Below are 21,344 nucleotides of genomic sequence, written 5' to 3' on the forward strand. Positions count from 1 at the left end.
AACATATTCTGAGCCAACAGGACAGGGATATATGACATCTGTGGTGATTCAGGAGCATTGAGGGTATCGAGATAAACTTGATCAACCTGGTAATAATCTTAGAGATTACTACCATTGACATGTTGAATTTTCTAAATATCCATGAGTGCAGACAGGGAGAAAATATTTGGAAACAACCCATATTTGATACTGACTGTTATAAGAAAGAGCAACAGACAGATAGTAGAAAAGGCAGATGGAGAAGGGCTCCCCTGCCCTTTGCTGAGCCCTAAAGTGACCTTGATGGTTTGGGAGTATTAGGAGGAGGAGGAGGAGGAGGAGGGGGGGAAGGAAGTGAGCAAGATAGAGAGAGAGCAGAAGGAATTTGAGGAGAATGAGAGGGAGAGACTGGGAGTGAGGAGCAGGAGACCTGGAGTGTTACGAAGGTTAGAATCTCATAATAATCCAGGATTGAGAGAAGATAGAAGTGACACGGAATAGTTAGATGACGATGAGAAGATACCCCAATTCCCACTCATAACCTTAGCCAACCCCAGAGCTGGGGACGGAACATAACCAGACACGATAGAAAGGGCATTAGAAGGACTCGCACATCCTAAGACAGGAATAGAGGGATTCAGAAGAGATTTGGTACAAGGATAAGTTGCCCATACTACCTAAGTCATTGTTTAGATACAGTGAGGCAAAAAAGTATTTAGTCAGCCACCAATTGTGCACGTTCTCCCACTTAAAAAGATGAGAGAGGCCTGTAATTTTCATCATAGGTACACTTCAACTATGACAGACAAAATGAGAGAAAAAAAATCCAGAAAATCACATTGTAGGATTTTTAATGAATTTATTTGCAAATTATGGTGGAAAATAAGTATAAAGGTTAATCTGGGTAAAAAGGAAGTGAGAGTAGAGCAAGGAAAGGATGTCTCAGGTGAGTTCTATGTAGACCAAATGGGTTCTCTGACCCCTTGGCAGTCTATAACTATGGGCCTTTATGGAAGATATCTGTGCAGGTCCCCGTGTAATTCATGGAATCAGGTCATAGCTCATACAGAGAGAGAAGGCTATGTAAATTCACACACCCAATATGGAAACAGATTGAGTATAGTAAAGGTGAGGGATTTTGACTGTGTACCGGAGCAAGGGAAGTATTGCATAAAGGTACAAATTAACTTTTGGAAATATAAAGAAAGAGGATCTCGGGTTATGGTATGTTAGTTTTGACCAGGTTTCGGTCGACACTACGGTACCATTCCGGGTAGCAAAGGTTAGAGCCGGTGATAGTTCTACGGCCAGTCAGAGTCCAAGCAGTTCCCCATACAAAACGGATGTAGTCATCCAGAGCCAAGGACCGGTGCGGATAGTTCAGACGAAAGATCTTAAGGAATTGATTGAGGTGGAGACTGGGTTTGGGGATTCCAACCTATGGCTGGAATGGATTCAGTATACAGCTAGATCAGTAGCTAAAGAATAATGTTATGCCTGCGCCACAGCCAAACCTCAGTTGACAACCATCCCCTTTCCACTCAATGGAATTAATTCAGCCAGGGGAATGGCCTGTATGTTAAAGCTGTTCATGAAGGCAGGGAAGCCAGACAATGACAATTGCACTGATCTGCATTATCTGTATCCCCATGTGCACATTACATCCAGACTTCCCCCTTTCACAGTTGCAGGAGGAAACCATTATTGTATGGCTCGATACAACACACACGGACGGAACGTATTGGAAGTAAGAACATGCAATAGAATAGAGAATGTTACAACCTACGAGACAATGAGGGACCTGACTGGTAGGTTGAGTTCCGAGGACTTTAGTAAGATAAAAAGGCCTAGAGCGGATGTCTGATGGTTGTGTGGAGGTATGAAGCTGTGGCCTAACCTGCCTACAAATCGGACCGGTATTTGTGCATTAGTACAGTTAGGCATGCCCTTCACCCTTATCAGACAAAGACCTAGTGCCAAGAGAGATAAGGAGTGCTCCGTCAGGGTCCTTTGACAATAGAGTTTACATTGATAGCATTGGGGTTCCAAGGGGGTGCCTGATGAGTTCAAAGCTAAAAAATCAGATATTGGCTGGATTGGAATCAAGCATCTTCTGGTGGTCAACTCTCAATAAAAATGTAGATTGGATAAATTATATCTACTATAACCAACAGTGTTTCATCAACTATACTAGAGATGCGATAAAAGGGTTAGCAGATGTTGGGGAATAATCAGGATTGGTTGATAACATAGGTAAGATGTTTTATATTCATCATATGTTTGTAAGTTACTTCTCATCAGAATGTTATTTTTGTATAATACTATGGCGGGGTTGCAGTATCTGTTCTATGTCAAGACTAAGTTGCTTGGGCCGGAGAGAGGGGAGAGGTCAAGCGTGTATCTCTTGGCTCCACAATGTCTGTGTGCCAGTCAGTGTGTCTCTGTGATCTTGTCAAGATAGGATGGATTTGATATATGCCTGTTTATGGTTCTGAGTTTGAGAAAATAACATAGTTTAGGAGACAAAGCTGAACGATAAATTATGCCTATGCTGTCTGGCTATGTGTGTCTTTTGCTATTAAAGGATCTCAGCTGCAATGTGTAAGGGACTCTCAAAGAATTCATTGATAGACACTGAATTGATCTGAGAGTCACAGGGTTGTGATAGATCTCATATATTTAAAGATGGACTTTGTGATAACTAACTCTGACTTGTGTGTGGTTTGCTCTCATGATTTGGTAAATAGAGGAAATTTCCACGACACAGAACAAACAGCTGCAACTAGTATGATGGTATGGCAGAATAGAATAGCATTGGATATGCTACTGGCTGAGAAGGGAGGGGTGTGTGTGATATTCGGATCAGAATGTTGTACTTTTATCCCCGATAACACAGCTCCAGACGGATCAGTGACCAAGGCCCTAGCTGGTTTAACCACGTTAGCTTACGAATTAGCAGAGAACTCTGGGGTGGATAATTCTCTAACAAATTGGTTTGACAGTATGTTTGGGAAATGGAAAAATGTCATAATCACTGTGTTGTGGGCAACCTTCACCTGTATGACTGTGTTGGAATTATGTGGCTGTTGTTTGATTCCGTATATGCAAGGTCTCATTTCCAAGACTCTGGAGAGGTCAATGATGCAACAAATGGTGAGATACGGACCGATTCCGAGCTTCGACCAGTGGGAGGACGAATACAGATCTCCAGGCCTAGGAGATGGCTCTGTTTCTTTTAACCACGAGCAGCCAATGTTAGATGATACTATCTTCAATGTTTAGACAGACGGTTCCTTTCATGAAGATTATGATGAAAATCCTAACAGGAAGAGTTATAATTGGACATAGGCCTAGAACAGTCATTGATGAGTATTGAATGTAAATACATGTATTGGTTTGGTTTATTCTTGTATAACGTATTTTTCCATATAGTGTTTGATATATCAGTGTGTATTATTTAGTCATTAAGGGTGGATTGATAAAATAATTTATATGTCTAAGATAATGATTAAATAATTCTACCCTGAAACCTAACTATTAGGGATTATAGTTTATGTAGCATGTATAAGGAATAATTAAAGTATTACATGTAAGTCCAACTAGGCTCAGTAGAGACCTGTAAGGGAGAGAAATACATGTGCCGAAGAAAATACAGAGAACAATTAAACTGTGTTTGACCCAACCTGGCTAGAACTCTGAGAAACTTATGATAGGACAGGGAGTACTTCTCAAGGTTTCCATAATCTCGGGGGAATGGAACTGTCAGCTGGGTAGTGATACACAGTGGTGAGAACTATGGAGAAGGATACAACTCACCTACTGTTTGTGTGTATGTATGTGCGTAGGATACCTACTGTTTGTATGGAAGTATGTGCGTAAGTAAGGAGCAAGGTATAAAATGGAAGTCTTTGTATAATGGACTTCAGAGTACTCTCGTGAAAAAACATTTGACTATTGTAAGCTGGGACTCTTGTCTGTTTCATTCAACCAGAATCTTACAAACTCTGGGTTGCAGACTGAGTAGATTACTTGAAGTTTATGAACATTGATAACGAAATTATCATAACAACATCACACCTGTGGGACTGGTACAGGATGGCAACAAAAACTGCCCGAGTTTCACCAGGAACGCACAATCACTCCATCAGTGCTCAGACTGTCCGCAACAGGCTGAGAGAGGCTGGACTGAGGGCTTGTAGGCCTGTTGTAAGCATCACCGGAGTCCCTGGACCAGACAGGACTTACAAAAAGTGGTCTTCACTGACGAGTCACGGTTTTGTCTCACCAGGGATGATGGTTGGATTCGCATTTATCATCGAAGGAATGAGCATTACACCAAGGCCTGCACTCTGGAGCGTGATCCATTTGGAGGGGAGTGTCTGTCATGGTCTGGGGCGGTGTGTCACAGCATCATCGGACTGAGCTTGTTGTCATTGCAGGCAATCTCAACGCTGTGCGTCACAGCGAAGACATCCTCCTCCCTCATGTGGTACCCTTCCTGCAGGCTCATCCTGACATGACCCGCCAGCATGACAATGCCACCAGCAATACTGCTTGTTCAGTGCCTGATTTCCTGCAAGTCAAGAATGTCAGTGTTCTGTCATGGCCAGCAAAAGAGCCCGGATCTCAATCTCATTGAGCATGTCTGGGACCTGTTGGATCGGAGGGTGAGGGCTAGGGCCATTCCCCCCAGAAATGTCCGGGAACTTGCAAGAACTGGCAAATCTGGTGCAGTCCATGAGGAGGAGATGCACTGCAGTACTTAATGCACGTGGTGACCACACCAGATACGACTGTTACTTTTGATTTTGACCCCCCATTTGTTCAGGGACACATTATTCCATTTCTGTTAGTCACGTCTCTGTGGAACTTGTTCAGTTTATATCTCAGTTGTTGAATCTTGTTATGTTCAAACAAATATTTACATATGTTAAGTTTGCTGAAAATAAACGCAGTTGACAGTGAGAGGACGTTTCTTTTTTTGTTGAGTTCAGGTTCAGAACTTTTGTGAAACAGCACAGTTGGAGAATATATGGCAAATAGAAATCTATTTCAGATGGTCTTCGGGGATAGATGGGAGGGGTTGGGGGTAGCTGAAGGATGGGACTGAAAACAAACAAAAGATAACTAATGTAAAATGTACTGTGTCCGTAAAATGCATATAATATGTATAAGCTGGAAGTAGAAGCCCATGTGTTGTTCTCCATTAGTTTACTCCAATTAGGGGAAGGATGCTAGGGTTAGGAGAAAACCAGTCAAAAGTTTTAGAAGACCTACTCATTCAAGGGTTTTTCTTTATTTGTATTATTTCTACAATGTAGAATAATAGTGAAGACATACGAGCAATGGACATTCGACTGGTGGAAATTTGTTGTTTGGTCTGATGAGTACAAATTTGAGATTTTTGGCTCCAACCGCCGTGTCTTTGTGAGATGGTGTATTTCCCAACGTAAAAGCATGAAATAGGAGGTGTTATGGTGTTTGCTGGTGACACTGTCTGTGATTTATTTGGAATTCAAGACATACTTAACCAGCATGGCTACCACAGCATTCTGCAGCTGGTTGAGAGAATGCCAAGAGCGTGCAAAGCTGTCATCAAGGTAAAGGGTGGCTATTTGAAGAATCTCAAAAATAAAATATATTTTGATTTGTTTAACACTTTTTTGGTTACTACATGATTCCATATGTGTTATTTTATAGTTTTGATGTCTTCACTATTATTCTACAATGTAGAAAATAGTACAAATAAAGAAAAACCCTTGAATGAGAAGGTTTTCTAAAACATTTGACCAGCAGTGTATATATTTTATATACATATAAGAAATACATGGGGGATTGGAAATTATGCGTGATCATTTGGAAATTATGCAGACAATTACATTGATGGAAGCCACAATCTGTCTGTATTATTAACGCTGATCTAGCCCCCCCCCCCCCCCCCCCCCCAAAAGAAAGGCTTAAGGTAGAGAGGTGTTTCTATATACTCCTAAAGCTTGGGCTGAAGGGAGACTCTACGAGGACACTGCAAAATGGCTAATTATAAACTAAAACTGACCCCTTACCTTAACCTTAACCAAACCCATAGAGACGGAATCCACAGTAGGGGGAAACGGCGCAATTCGCTGCTAGAGACATGAGCATTTCACTGCACATGCGATACCATCTGCAAATCTGTGTACGTGACCAATACACTTTGATTTGGATTTGATTTGATGTTTGAACTGGGCCATGACAGTTTCTCAAAGAAGGTGCAATGGTAAGTTTGATCAGATTTCTAAAAGGTGTAGGCAGAATATGTTTCAGTGACTTGCATGCCGCCTATAGCGAGAGCCAAACACTGGCCGCGCATTCTGCAAGATTGATTGTCTATTCAAACCATTTAAAAGTAAATGCTTCAGCCAACACCTCCTAATCAAAACACAAATTGTTGTTCAATATTTTGTTTATCAGTGCATCATTGTGTTTATATCTCCTTCCTTGGTATAGGCTATGAGATTAAATAGGCTATGATGTTGCCCTCTTACCACACAGCAATATGGTAGCCTACCCATCATGTCAAATATTTTAAGTAGGCACGCTTGGCTATTGAATGAGCGTTGGATAAATGGTAGCCTAATATTTGTTCTGTAGCGGGAATAAACCAGTCATGTCAGAAAAGGAGAGACATGTCCTGCAATATGATTATGATTTAGGCCTATATAATAAAATATATTAGGCTACATGCTGCTATGCTATCTTCTTAACAACATCTAATGCATCTGTTTTATCATTAGGCAGACGTTTGAAGTTTTGTATGAATAATTCTCGTGCATCAAACACCATCTCCCCCATAAGAACAATATCTGCTTGCAATACAATCGATCAACCACTAGAAGTTGTGCGTACGAATGGTCTGGGCTGTACACTTTCCCACAAGTTCAAAATTAATAAATACTAACCTTTGTGGGAAATCTGGTGCACACAAGGTTGATAGTTTTTTTGTGCACACACACCTGATAAATGAGACTCCCTAGAAGGCCTTGGTGACCCATTCATTCACATCTCTTCTCTTTCACAACAACATGGATAGAACGGAAGCCCAAAATAGCCCTGGGGATGAGGACGAGGTGAGGACTGGGGGATGGGGACCTGTGACGCAGACACTTACTTACCAATCTCAAAGCTCCCGTCGATGACGCCGGTTAGGTAACTGGGGATGTCAAAGCGCCTCTCCAGCTGGGTTATTGTGCTCTTCATGTAGCTGCCAGACAAGGCCTTGGCAAAGTAGGCAAACGACAGAGCCACAAGGAACATCTGAAGAGCATGAGGGGAAAAAGAAAGGAGAAAGGAAGGAGGCAGAAAGTGAGACATAGAAGAAAGGGGATGGGGAGAAAGAGATATTGATTGTTAATAATTAATACATATCGGGTTGTACTTGTATCCAGATTTTCATCGTCAGAGAGAGGGAGAGTTACCCCTGTGTTGCTCTAATGTACACCACAGCTCTACTTTTCATAGGCTCATTAGCCTATTTTAGCTCCTGCTAATCACATTTCCTGTTTAATATTCAACTAGGCCTACATCATAGAAGCACAGAGGAGAGGAGGATAGAAGAGGGAAAGGAAAAGGGGGGATGGAGGATGAGAGGGAAGGCAGAGTGTATCTGTAACTACAGGGTATTGAGGAAGACCCGGACAAAGAGAGGATTAAGAGTCTCCATCAGACTTAAGATGGCTCCTTATGTGAGAGACCGATGACTCAACCCTAGCAACTGATGAAGAAAGGATTGGTTTTGACTAGGAGAGGGAACTTATTCATTATGGATTGGCCTTCAATCTTAGAAAAAAAGGTGCTATCTAGAACCTAAAAGGGATCTTCGGATGTCCCCATAGGATATATTTTAAAAGAACCCTTGTTGGCTCCAGGTAGAACCCTTTTGGTTCCAAGTAGAACCCAAAATGATTCTACCTGGAACCCAAAAGGCTTTTACCTGGAACCAAAAAGTGTTATCCTATGGGGACAGCTGAAGAACCCAGTGTGTGTCCCAGTCTGTTTCTGATGTCCTTATGGAACTGTCGTGCCAAACATGTTTGGAAATTAGTGACAAGGTGTTGGCAAGATAGCACAAACAGATCGGGGACTAGGCTAGGAAAGATGAGCTCCAGCATCCATTGCATCAGTCTTCCCGCTCTGGGCCAGTCACGACTAGCAACACCTCCCATCTCTCACAATGAGTAATGTTTGTCTTCTCACAGCGGCACGTCCACATTCCCATGGGCTTTTCCACATCAAAGACTAGCCCGGGAAACTACACTGAACAAAAATATAAACGCAACATGTAAAGTGTTGATCCATTGTTTTATGAGCTGAAATAAAAGATCCCTGAAATTTTCCATATGCACAAAAAGCTTATTTCTCTCAAATTTTGTACACAAATTTGTTCATATCCTTGTCAGTGAATATTTCTCATTTGCCAAGATAATGTATCCACCTGACAGGTATGGCATATCAAGAAGCTGATTAAACATCAGGATCATTACACAGGTGCACCTTGCGCTGGGGACCATAAAAGGCCACTCTAAAATGTGCAGTTTTGTCACACAACACAATGCCAGAGATATCTCAAGTTTTGAGGGAGCGTGCAATCGGCATGCTGACTGCAGGAATGCCCACCAGAGCAGAGCTCTGTTGCCAGAGAATTTAATGTTAATTTCTCTATCCTAAGCTGCCTCCAAAGTTGTTTTAGAGCATTTGGCAGTACATCCAACAGGCATCACAACCGCAGACTATTTGTATGGTGTTATGTGGGGGAGAGGTTTTGGTGGCGGTGTAGGTATGGTATGGGCAGGAATCGGTTACGGACAACAAAAAAAAATTGCATTTAATCCGTGGCAATTTTAGTGCACAAAAATACAGGTACGAGATCCTGAGGCCCATTATTAGGCCTGTATTCGGTATTCACATTTGTGTGAAATCCATAGATTAGGATCTAATGAATTGATTTAAATTGATTTAAATCCTCATATGAACTGTAACTCAGTAAAATCTTTTAAATTGTTGCACGTTTATATTTTTGTTCAGTATATTTTTTGAAAGGCACCAGAACACTCTTCTAGTACACATTAAAATGAGCATGTCTTTGGCATTGTAATAACTGAAAACCCAAACATTATACAGACGTTCCTGTGGCACTGTGAAAGAAAGAAAGAAAGAAAGGCGGGGTCCGAATACTCGTACTCAAAATAGAAGGCATTTTGAGTACATGTGATATGTACACTTTTTTCATAGAATTGCAAGAAAATGAGCTTTAAAACGGCAAAATGTCTGCATCCCATGAAAGAAATTGTAGAATTGCAGGAAATACGTTTTAAACCTGCAAAATGTTCTCTCCGCCAACAAGAGGGGTGTGAACGGTTTGTGTCATGATCAGTGCTTCTGCCAATTAAAATAGGAGTGGCACACACATGCGGGATGTTCCCCAATGCTGGAAGGGGGTCTGAGTGAAAAACTTTGGGAACCACTGCATTAAATGACGTATTCTTAGTATGGGTGTGTCTAGTACGTTGATATTTGTTGCTTACTGTATACAGTTTTACTAAACAGTACGTTCTAAATAGTATGATTAGTACACCGTATGTAGTTTTAGTAAGTGGTAAGAAAGACAGATTTTGAACACGACCAGAGAGTGAGAGAGAGAGAGAGAGAGAGAGAACGAGAGAGAGAGAACGAGAGAGAGAGAGATAAAGCAAGAAAGAGAGAGATGAAGCAAGAAAGAGAGAGAGAGAGACAGAGAGTGAGAGTTGAAGAGGAGAGAGACCATTTGTGGATTAAATGGCTGGTTAAACGAGTGTTTTAATGGAGTCCCTCAGCAGTGATGTCCTCTGCATGCAGGCTACAGCACACACCATCAATCCATCCAGCCAGTCAAAACTATAAAACAAACAAAGCATAGCAATCCGTTATGGTACTATTATTGTTCATTTGAGGCATTAAGAAATTAACTCATGAATGATGACACCCCAGAGAGTTTACGTTAGTATGTATGATCTACACTGGCAGCCAGACAAAAATCACTAGAAAGCACAAGCCCAATTACAGAGATAAACATCAATTCAGGCTTGCAACCACAACTGGAAGACAAGTGATAATTCAGGGTCTAATTCATGGTCGGATGGGACATTATCTCTCCCAAGTGCATTGTAATTCAAATTGGTCAGAGGGTTCCTAATGAACCTTCAAGGCTGTTCGCTTGCAATAGCGTATGCTTCATTAACAACCTCCCCCTCTTTCTAACCATACTACATTCTATTTAAAACATACTGTTTAGTACAAACGTATGCAGTAAACAACAAATATCAACATACTTCTCATCCATACTGAGAAGGCGCCATCAAATGCGAAATCACGCTTGTTCCTCGCCATTCGTACATTATTGTGGAGCACATCCCCTATTCTGATTATCAGCTGTTGTCGAACACATGTGGGTGTGAAAAGACGATTATCTTCCTCAATAGTGTGCAACGCATTCTACTCTATGAAATAAGTATGCCCTCCTGGCATTTAAAGTATACTCGATTTGCTAAATGTCACAAACGCAAAAAAAATAATTATTTTGCATACTCAAACGGCCTACTATTTAGGAAGCAAGTACGAGTATCTGGACATGGCCAATATCTCCCTCTATCTGGGTCTCCCTGTGTCTCTCTCTCTCTCCCCCCTTTCTATCTCCCACCCTCCTCTCTCTCTTCATTTTCAGACAGTCAAATCCAGAGCAGCATATTTTATTTTTATTTATTTTACCTTTATTTAACCAGGCAAGTCAGTTAAGAACAAATTCTTATTTTCAATGACGGCCTGGGAACAGTGGGTTAACTGCCTGTTCAGGGGCAGAACGACAGATTTGTACCTTGTCAGCTCGGGGGTTTGAACTCACAACCTTCCGGTTATTAGTCCAACGCTCTAACCACTAGGCTACCCTGACGCCCCATAGACTGTTGGGCAGGAGAGGTAGGAGAGGAAAGGCAGGAATAAGGGAAGACAGGAGAAAGGAGAGATATCTTCCCTTATTCCTTCCTTTCCTCTCTCCTGCCTGGGCCCAACAGTCAATTAGTTCTCTAATTCCCTCAGGGTAGACAAAAGACACGTGAAGAATACAACCTTTTTGTTGTTCTAAGCTAATCACGGCTTCAATTCTGTAATCTCTCTCACTCTCTCGGGGGTTTGAAAATGGGTCAGAAAACCTTGGTCATGGTTCTCCCTGTGCCTTGTAGTCCTGATTGAGGGAACCAATTTCAATCAATCAAAATGTATAGAGCCCTTTTTACATCAGCCAATGTAACAAAGTGCTAATACAGAAACCCAGCCTAATACCCCAAACAGCAAGCAATGCAGATGTAGAAGCATGGTGGCTAGGAAAAACTCCCTAGAAAGGCAGGAACCTAGGATGAAACCTAGAGAGGAACCAGGCTCTGAGGGTTGGCCAGTCCTCTTCAGGCTGTGCTGGGTGGAGATTATAACAGTAGATGGCCAAGATGTTCAAAAGTTCATAGATTACTTGAGATCCACTTCACGCATGTAACCAATTCTTTCCTGCAAATAATCTAGTGTGGGTGAGCGGTTTGCTAATGTCAACATTGTGAACAGCGTGCCCCATGATGGCGGTAGGGTTATGGTATGGGCAGGCATAAGCTACAGACAACGAACACAATTACATTTTAGCGATTGCAATTTCAATGCATAGAGATACCGTGCCAAGATCCTGAGGCCCATTGTCGTGCCATTCATCTGCCAACATCACCTTATGTTTCAGCATGATAATACACAGACCCATGTCGCAAGGAGCTGTACACAATTCCTGGAAGCTGAAAATGTCCTAGTGCTTCGATGGCCTGAATACTCACCAGACATGTCACCCATTGAGCATGTTTGGGATGCTCTGGATCGATGTGTGCGACAGCGTGTTCCAGTTCCTGCCAATATCCAGCAACTTCGCACAGCCAATGAAGAGGAGTAGGACAACATTCCACAGGCCACAATCAATAGCCTGATCAACTCAAATGTGAAGGAGATGTGTCGCACTTCATGAGGCAAATGGTAGTCAAACCAGATGCTGACTGGTTTTCTGATCCCCGCCCCTACCTTTGTTTCAAAGGTTTATGACCAACCGATGCATATCTGTTTTCCCAGCCATAGATTTCAGATGTCTGACTTCCTTATATGAACTGTAACTCAGTAAAATCTTTGAAATGGTTGCATGCTGCGTTTATATTTTTGTTCAGTATACATGTTCATAGAGGAGAATAATTATTTAACTTTTTTTATTTTTTTATTTTACAAAATAGAGGCATACAAAGACAAAATAAATGTGATACAGTGTGGAAATAATAACATGACTGAAGGAAATGCATGCACTTACTCATGACATTTTTTTTTAAACTTTGTTATTCAAAAACATAAATTTGTCAAAAATATGATATTTTGGCCATATTGCCTTACTCTGAGCTAGATCACAGTTAGATCACATTACACATGCATGGAAGTAGCAACCTGACCAGCAGTCAAACCTTGCACGTGACCAGAGCCCTCTGGGGCCTAATTTCCCAGAATTTACCACTACGGCTTCAGGATTTGGTAACTGGTAACTGGTAACTGCTGGTAACTCTATCGGAGGCTATTAGGATACAGAGAGCAGCAAGAGTAATCTCAGGTGCCTAAGGGTTTAGAGAAGAGCTAACAAATCCTAGCTAACAGCTAACAAATCCATTCGGCACTTCTATAAATGACATGGCATTTCTAATGTTTAGTTATTCAGAGACAGACACAGCAGCCTGGTAGATTGAACACTTTGCATAAGCTTGTCTAGTGGGACTACATAATTACACTGTCTCCTAAAATAAATATCCTGTATCAACAGAGCAAAGTAGAATCGCATGTAAGGCCTAGAATATCTCTTACACTAATAGAAAACCAATAACTCAGTGATCTGCATTTAATTGAAAGGAAAACACCGTCTGAGCCCAGCTCTGAATTTATGTCATCACATCTATGGTCCACATGTGTGTCAACATGTTTAAGTCAAATCTCACTGGCAGCAACTAGCATAGTCACAGTTAATCAGCTTTAGTTAGTCATACAGTTTCAATGCAAGGCCATACAATAGATCCTTTCTTAACACCCCAACAAAGGGTCTATAGAGTGTTCGCAGTCACAATTAACCCATGATCAACCCAAAATGGCTTTTTTTGCATGGTCATATTATGCCTATCTAGGAAACACGTGAATTAGCCATATCTATGACTAAAAAGAGAATACTTTTACAATCTGAGCTCTATTGTATCTCTTTTTTTAGATCTTTGATTTCTAAAATGTCTTCTAGCAATAGAAATGGCTACATGTGAATATTCAAACATTAGTTGATCTTAGCCATATTAGACCCATTGCCTCATCTCATTGTGAATATGAAAGAGAAAAAGGTAGCACTTTACCTTAAAGAACAGAAATGACCAGGAAGCCCATTTAATAAGAAATAACATGGCAAAATGGTAATAAACTGATCATCTATTAATTACTCAGGCTATTTGTTTCTTTGGGATTCATTTGAATCAAGCACCACTAATGTCACCTTAGAGAGCTTTTTATGTCTCTATTTTGGTTTGGTCAGGGTGTGATTTGGGTGGGCATTCTATGTTCCTTTTTCTATGTTTTGTATTTCTTTGTTTTGGCCGGGTATGGTTCTCAATCAGGGACAGCTGACTATCGTTGTCTCTGATTGGGAACCATACTTAGCTTTTTCCCACCTATGTTTTGTGGGTAGTTGTTTTCTGTTTAGTGTTCTTCACCTGACAGGACTGTTTCAGGTTTCGTCTATTCACCTTGTTATTTTTGCTTCAGTGTTCAGTTCAATAAAAGTCATGAACACTTACCACGCTGCACTTTGGTCTGATTCCTCCTCCTCATCCGACGACGACACCCGTTACAACTAGGCACCATTTGGTTACACCATTTGTGTACCAGAAAATACCCATTCGAGTTACAACGTACTTTCCTGTTAAATAGTCTACCAATACCAGTGGAAACAGTCTGACGATATGCTAACGAGTAGAATATTGTGATATGTATTCATCATGGCATTACAGTTCAAACAAGCACCATAGAACCCTGAGCCACACCGGCGGGCTAACTAACAATCCTGAGAAACTGACCTTTTTCAACTTTGAACGTACTTCAACAAACAGTCTTATTTTAAGAGGCTGAGACACCATTGTCTCATGTAGCTTTAATCCTGAAGAATAACAAGCTGCTGCTCTCTGAGCTCTGAGGTGGACGCAAATCCTTTGTGTCAGGGGGAAGGATGTTTTTAGGCAATTAAAGGCCTACTCCTTGATTAAAAAAACAGCTATAAAGCTGAAGGATGGGGCTTCACAATAGGTTGAAAACTCAGTGTAGTGACTAAAATATTAATCAAACACCTATTTTACAGTGCCAGTTGACGAGACTATATCTGTGTGGGCAGAAAAGCAGACAGGCGCCGCTCCGGCTCCATTTATACATAATACGCAGGTGACTCTCAGGCTTCACTTGAGCTAACCAATCACCACCAGTCTTCTATTTAGCTACCCTTTGCCTTAAGAAACACACACTGCTTTACGAAATAAAAAACAATAGCAGCACTGAGTTTAATAATAAAGCAAAAGTCTAGCTATGTTTTTCTCTCCCTTGAGTGGGCTATAGAAAAGTAGTCTTTCACACTGCATTTCATACACAGGTTCTGTAGCCAACGTAGCCAAGTCTACCTCTATTCCTGAGAGAAAACGGATTAATTCTAGACCTTAGGCTACCCTTCAAAGGACATGACCCATAATACCGCTGCTACGTTTGTTGGGCCACTACACTATATCTGACTGGGTAAATAACTTTATTTTGAGTTAATGTGGACCCAGTGGCTCAGACTTGAACACTTGGACCAAGACACGAACACTGGGACTTGGACTTCAGCCATAGGGACTTGTGACTCAGACTCGATCCGTAGCTTATGCCTACCCATACCGCTACCATGGGGCACGTTGACATCAGAAAACCGCTCGCCCACACAACGCCATATACGTGGTCTGTGGTTGTGAGGCCGGTTGGACATACTGCTAAATTCTCTAAAATGACATTGGAGGCGGCTAATGGTAGAGAAATTAACATTCAATTCTCTAGCAGTCACCATGACAATTCTCTGGCAGTCACCATGAAAATTGCACGCTCAAAACTTGAGACATCTGTCGCATTCTGTTGTGTGACAAAACTGCACATTTTAGAGTGGCCTTTTATTGTCCCCAGCACTAATATGAGTCTAATATGTTAGTATTTGTTGCCTACTGCATACAGTCTTACTAAACAGTATGTTCTAAATTGTATGTAGTGTACACAGTTTTAGTAAGTAATAGGCAAAACAGATTTCGCACACGGCTATGGACTGTCAGCCTTAGCATCCACTGTGTCTATGAATTTGAGGGTGGCTACAAAATTTCCCTTGGCCCATTCAATTTATAATTTCTTTGTATTTTTTTATTTAACTAGGGAAGTCAGTTAAGAACAAATTCTTATTTACAATGACGGCCTACCCCGGCCAAACCCAGGCGACGCTGGGCCAATTGTGTGCCGTTCTATGGGACTCCCAATCACGGCCGGATATGATTCAACCTCGATTCGAACCGGGGCACAAGTTTAGTATTAGTGAATTTAATATATCTCTTTGCCCGAGTGGCGCAGTGGATATATCAAAGGAATTTAAAAGGGAGAAAGAGGATGTGTGCTGAGAGTTGTGAAGCAAGTTCAGGGAGTGAATAAATGTAATAAATAAATGAACAAAACAAGAAACACAAACAGCGCACCGACATGAAACAGGAACAATGACAATTGGGGAAGAAACGAAAAGGAATGACATATAAAGGGCAGGTAATCAAGGAGGTGATGGAGTCCAGGTGAGTGTCATTATGCTCATAACGCTGGTGACAGGAGTGTTCAATAACAAGCAGCCTGGTGACCTAGAGTCTGGAGAGGGAGTACACAGGCCGGAGAGGGAGTACACGGTCCACTCCAGGATCAGGAGTGAACCGGTCACCTCTGCTAAGGCGTGGGAACCTGTCGATCCGGCTGAGGCGCGGAAATATGATGACCTAGAGTGCCGGAGAAAGAGCATAAGAAATCCTGCTAAGCCCTCAGACAAACCATCAAACAGGCAAAGCGTCAATACAGGACTAAGATTAAATCCTACTACATGTGTCAGGACTTGCAAACTATTACAGACTACTAAGGGAAACCCAGCTGTGAGCTGCCAAATGACGCGAGCCAACCAGACGGGCTAAATGCCTTTTATGCTCGCTTCGAGGCAAGCAACACTTAAGCATGCATGAGAGCACCAGCTCATCCGGATGACTGCGAAATCACGCTCTCCATAGCAGACGTGAGCAAGAACTTTAAACAAGTCAACATTCACAAGGCCACAGGGGCAGACGGATTACCAAGACGTGCACTCAGAGCATGCGCGGACCAACTGGCAAATGTCTTCACTGACACTCTCCTCTCCTGACTGAGTCTGTAATTCTTACATGTTTCAAGCAGACCACCATAGTCCTTGAGCCCAATAAAGCGAAGGTAACCTGCAAAAATGACTACCACCCCATAGCACTCACTTCGGTAGCCATGAAGTGCTTTGAAAGGCTGGTCATTGCTCACATCAAGACTGTTATCCCGGAAACCCTAGACCCACTCCATTTCACATACTGCCCCAACAGATCCACAGATGATGCAATCTCAATCTCACTCCACACTGCCCTTTCTCACCTGGACAAAAGGAACACCTATTTGAGAATGCTGTTCATTGACTACACATCAGCGTTCAGCACCATATTGCCCTCAAAACTCATCACTAAGCTAAGGACCCTGGGACTAAACACTTCCCTCTGCAACTGGATCCTGGACATCCTGACGGACCACCCCCAGGTGGTAAGGGTAGGCAACAACATACAGTGCCTTGCGAAAGTATTCGGCCCCCTTGAACTTTGCAACCTTTTGCCACATTTCAGGCTTCAAACATAAAGATATAAAACTGTATTTTTTTGTGAAGAATCAACAACAAGTGGGGCACAATTATGAAGTGGAACGACATTTATTGGATATTTCAAACTTTTTTAACAAATCAAAAACTGAAAAATTGGGCGTGCAAAATTATTCAGCCCCTTTACTTTCAGTGCAGCAAACTCTCTCCAGAAGTTCAGTGAGGATCTCTGAATGATCCAATGTTGACCTAAATTACTAATGATGATAAATACAATCCACCTGTGTGTAATCAAGTCTCCGTATGAATGCACCTGCACTGTGATAGTTTCAGAGGTCCGTTAAAAGCGCAGAGAGCATCATGAAGAACAAGGAACACACCAGGCAGGTCCGAGATACTTTTGTGAAGAAGTTTAAAGCCGGATTTGGATACAAAAAGATTTCCCAAGCTTTAAACATCCCAAGGAGCACTGTTCAAGCGATAATATTTAAATGGAAGGAGTATCAGACCACTGCAAATCTACCAAGACCTGGCCGTCCCTCTAAACTTTCAGCTCATACAAGGAGAAGACTGATCAGAGATGCAGCCAAGAGGCCCATGATCACTCTGGATGAACTGCAGAGATCTACAGCTGAGGTGGGAGACTCCGTCCATAGGACAACAATCAGTCGTATATTGCACAAATCTGGCCTTTATGGAAGAGTGGCACAAAGAAAGCCATTTCTTTGCCACAAGCCACCTGGGAGACACACCAAACATGTGGAAGAAGGTGCTCTGGTCAGATGAAACCAAAATTGAACTTTTTGGCAACAATGCAAAACGTTATGTTTGGCGTAAAAGCAACACAGCTCATCACCGTGAACACACCATCCCCACTGTCAAACATGGTGGTGGCAGCATCATGGTTTGGGCCTGCTTTTCTTCAGCAGGGACAGGGAAGATGGTTAAAATTGATGGGAAGATGGATGGAGCCAAATACAGGACCTTTCTGGAAGAAAACCTGATGGAGTCTGCAAAAGACCTGAGACTGGGACGGAGATTTGTCTTCCAACAAGACAATGATCCAAAACATAAAGCAAAATCTACAATGGAATGGTTCAGAAATAAACATATCCAGGTGTTAGAATGGCCAAGTCAAAGTCCAGACCTGAATCCAATCGAGAATCTGTGGAAAGAACTGAAAACTGCTGTTCACAAATGCTCTCCATCCAACCTCACTGAGCTCGAGCTGTTTTGCAAGGAGGAATGGGAAAAAATGTCAGTCTCTCGATGTGCAAAACTGATAGAGACATACCCCAAGCGACTTACAGCTGTAATCGCAGCAAAAGGTGGCGCTACAAAGTATTAACTTAAGGGGGCTGAATAATTTTGCACGCCCAATTTTTCAGTTTTTGATTTGTTAAAATAGTTTGAAATATCCAATAAATGTCGTTCCGCTTCATGATTGTGTCCCACTTGTTGTTGATTCTTCACAAAAAAATACAGTTTTATATCTTTATGTTTGAAGCCTGAAATGTGGCAAAAGGTCGCAAAGTTCAAGGGGGCCGAATATTTTCGCAAGGCACTGTATCTACCACGCTGCTCCTTAACACGGGGGTTCCTCGGGGATGCGTCAGGTTCACCACGACTGTGTGGCCAAGCACAACTCCAACACCATCATTAAGTTTTCTGATGACACAACGGTGTTAAGCTGATCACCGACAACGATAAAACGGTCTATCGGGAGGAGGTCAGAAACCTGGCAGTGTGGTGCCAGCACAACAACCTCTCCCTCAACGTGAGCAAAACAAAGGAGATTATCATGGAATACAGGAAAAGGAGGGCTGAAAAATTCCCCCATTCACATCAACGGGGCTGTAGCTGAGCAAGTCGAGAGTTTCAAGTTTCTTGGTGTTCACATCACCAACAAACTATCATGGTCCAAACAAAACAAGAATGTCGTGAAGAGGGCACGACAATGCCTTTTCCCCCTCAGGTGACTGAAAAGATTTGTCATGGGTCCTCAGATCCTCAAAAAGTTATACAGCTGCACCATTGACAGCATCCTGACCTGGTATGGCAACTGCATCTGACCGTAAGGCGCTACGGTCAGTGCGTACAGCCCAGTACATTCCTGGGGCCAAGCTTCCTGCAATCCAGGACCTCTATACCAGGTGGTATCAGAGGAAGGCCCTAGTCAACGATTCCAGCCACTAGTCATAGACTGTTCTCTCTGCACCGCACGGTTAAGTAAGCATTTCACTGTAAGGTCTACACCGGTTGTATTAGGCGCATGTGACAAATAAAATTTGATTTGATATAAACTCATTATTGATATTTCATTGTGTTACTTTTTTAGTTGTTATTTTTTACTTTAGTTTATTTGGTAAATATTTTCGTGACTCTATTTTCTTAAAACTGCATGGCTGGTTAAGGGCTTTTAAGTAAGCATTTCACGGTAAGGTCTAAACCTGCTGTATTCGGTGCATGTGAAGGTAAAATGTGATTTGATCATGGACCAGCAAGCTGCCTGCTTTCACAGCATTTTGGGGAATAATCAGAGGTAGAAAATATCAGTGGGAATTCACAGGAATTAACAGAAATATATGCTAATTAATATTAATACCATTTAAATATTTTTTGCATTGGATATACAGTGCCTTGCGAAAGTATTCGGCCCCCTTGAACTTTGCGACCTTTTGCCACATTTCAGGCTTCAAACATAAAGATATAAAACTGTATTTTTTTTGTGAAGAATCAACAACAAGTGGGACACAATCATGAAGTGGAAAGACATTTATTGGATATTTCAAACTTTTTTAACAAATCAAAAACTGAAAAATTGGGCGTGCAAAATTATTCAGCCCCCTTAAGTTAATACTTTGTAGCGCCACCTTTTGCTGCGATTACAGCTGTAAGTCGCTTGGGGTATGTCTCTATCAGTTTTGCACATCGAGAGACTGACATTTTTTCCCATTCCTCCTTGCAAAACAGCTCGAGCTCAGTGAGGTTGGATGGAGAGCATTTGTGAACAGCAGTTTTCAGTTCTTTCCACAGATTCTCGATTGGATTCAGGTCTGGACTTTGACTTGGCCATTCTAACACCTGGATATGTTTATTTTTGAACCATTCCATTGTAGATTTTGCTTTATGTTTTGGATCATTGTCTTGTTGGAAGACAAATCTCCGTCCCAGTCTCAGGTCTTTTGCAGACTCCATCAGGTTTTCTTCCAGAATGGTCCTGTATTTGGCTCCATCCATCTTCCCATCAATTTTAACCATCTTCCCTGTCCCTGCTGAAGAAAAGCAGGCCCAAACCATGATGCTGCCACCACCATGTTTGACAGTGGGGATAATGTGTTCAGGGTGATGAGCTGTGTTGCTTTTACGCCAAACATAACGTTTTGCATTGTTGCCAAAAAGTTCCATTTTGGTTTCATCTGACCAGAGCACCTTCTTCCACATGTTTGGTGTGTCTTCCAGGTGGCTTGTGGCAAACTTTAAACAACACTTTTTATGGATATCTTTAAGAAATGGCTTTCTTTGTGCCACTCTTCCATAAAGGCCAGATTTGTGCAATATACGACTGATTGTTGTCCTATGGACAGAGTATCCCACCTCAGCTGTAGATCTCTGCAGTTCATCCAGAGTGATCATGGGCCTCTTGGCTGCATCTCTGATCAGTCTTCTCCTTGTATGAGCTGAAAGTTTAGAGGGACGGCCAGGTCTTGGTAGATTTGCAGTGGTCTGATACTCCTTCCATTTAAATATTATCGCTTGCACAGTGCTCCTTGGGATGTTTAAAGCTTGGGAAATCTTTTTGTATCCAAATCCGGCTTTAAACTTCTTCACAACAGTATCTCAGACCTGCCTGGTGTGTTCCTTGTTCTTCATGATGCTCTCTGCGCTTTTAACGGACCTCTGAGACTATCACAGTGCAGGTGCATTTATACGGAGACTTGATTACACACAGGTGGATTGTATTTATCATCATTAGTCATTTAGGTCAACATTGTATCATTCAGAGATCCTCACTGAACTTCTGGAGAGAGTTTGCTGCACTGAAAGTAAAGGGGCTGAATAATTTTGCACGCCCAATTTTTCAGTTTTTGATTTGTTAAAAAAGTTTGAAATATCCAATAAATGTCGTTCCACTTCATGATTGTGTCCCACTTGTTGTTGATTCTTCACAAAAAAATACAGTTTTATATCTTTATGTTTGAAGCTTGAAATGTGGCAAAAGGTCGCAAAGTTCAAGGGGGGCGAATACTTTCGCAAGGCACTGTATTTACCATATCATATGGAGACAGAAAAATAAACATTTTACCTTATCATAAGTAGACATAATTGCAAATGATTAAAA

The 21,344-nt window shown here is 41.8% G+C and overlaps 1 protein-coding gene across 2 annotated transcripts in view; it reads right to left on the minus strand.

The window, feature by feature from the left end:
- Window positions 1–21,344, minus strand: part of slco1c1 (solute carrier organic anion transporter family, member 1C1) — a 61,123-nt gene that overhangs the window by 29,002 nt on the left and 10,777 nt on the right. For both annotated transcript variants that reach the window (XM_021563583.2, XM_021563582.2), the window contains exon 3: window positions 7,131–7,272. In XM_021563583.2, the coding sequence (XP_021419258.2) occupies window positions 7,131–7,272 (142 nt within the window). The remainder of the gene's footprint in view (window positions 1–7,130; window positions 7,273–21,344) is intronic.

Source organism: Oncorhynchus mykiss, chromosome 15 (assembly GCF_013265735.2).
Source record: "Oncorhynchus mykiss isolate Arlee chromosome 15, USDA_OmykA_1.1, whole genome shotgun sequence".
In the NCBI taxonomy this organism is placed as follows: domain Eukaryota; kingdom Metazoa; phylum Chordata; class Actinopteri; order Salmoniformes; family Salmonidae; genus Oncorhynchus; species Oncorhynchus mykiss.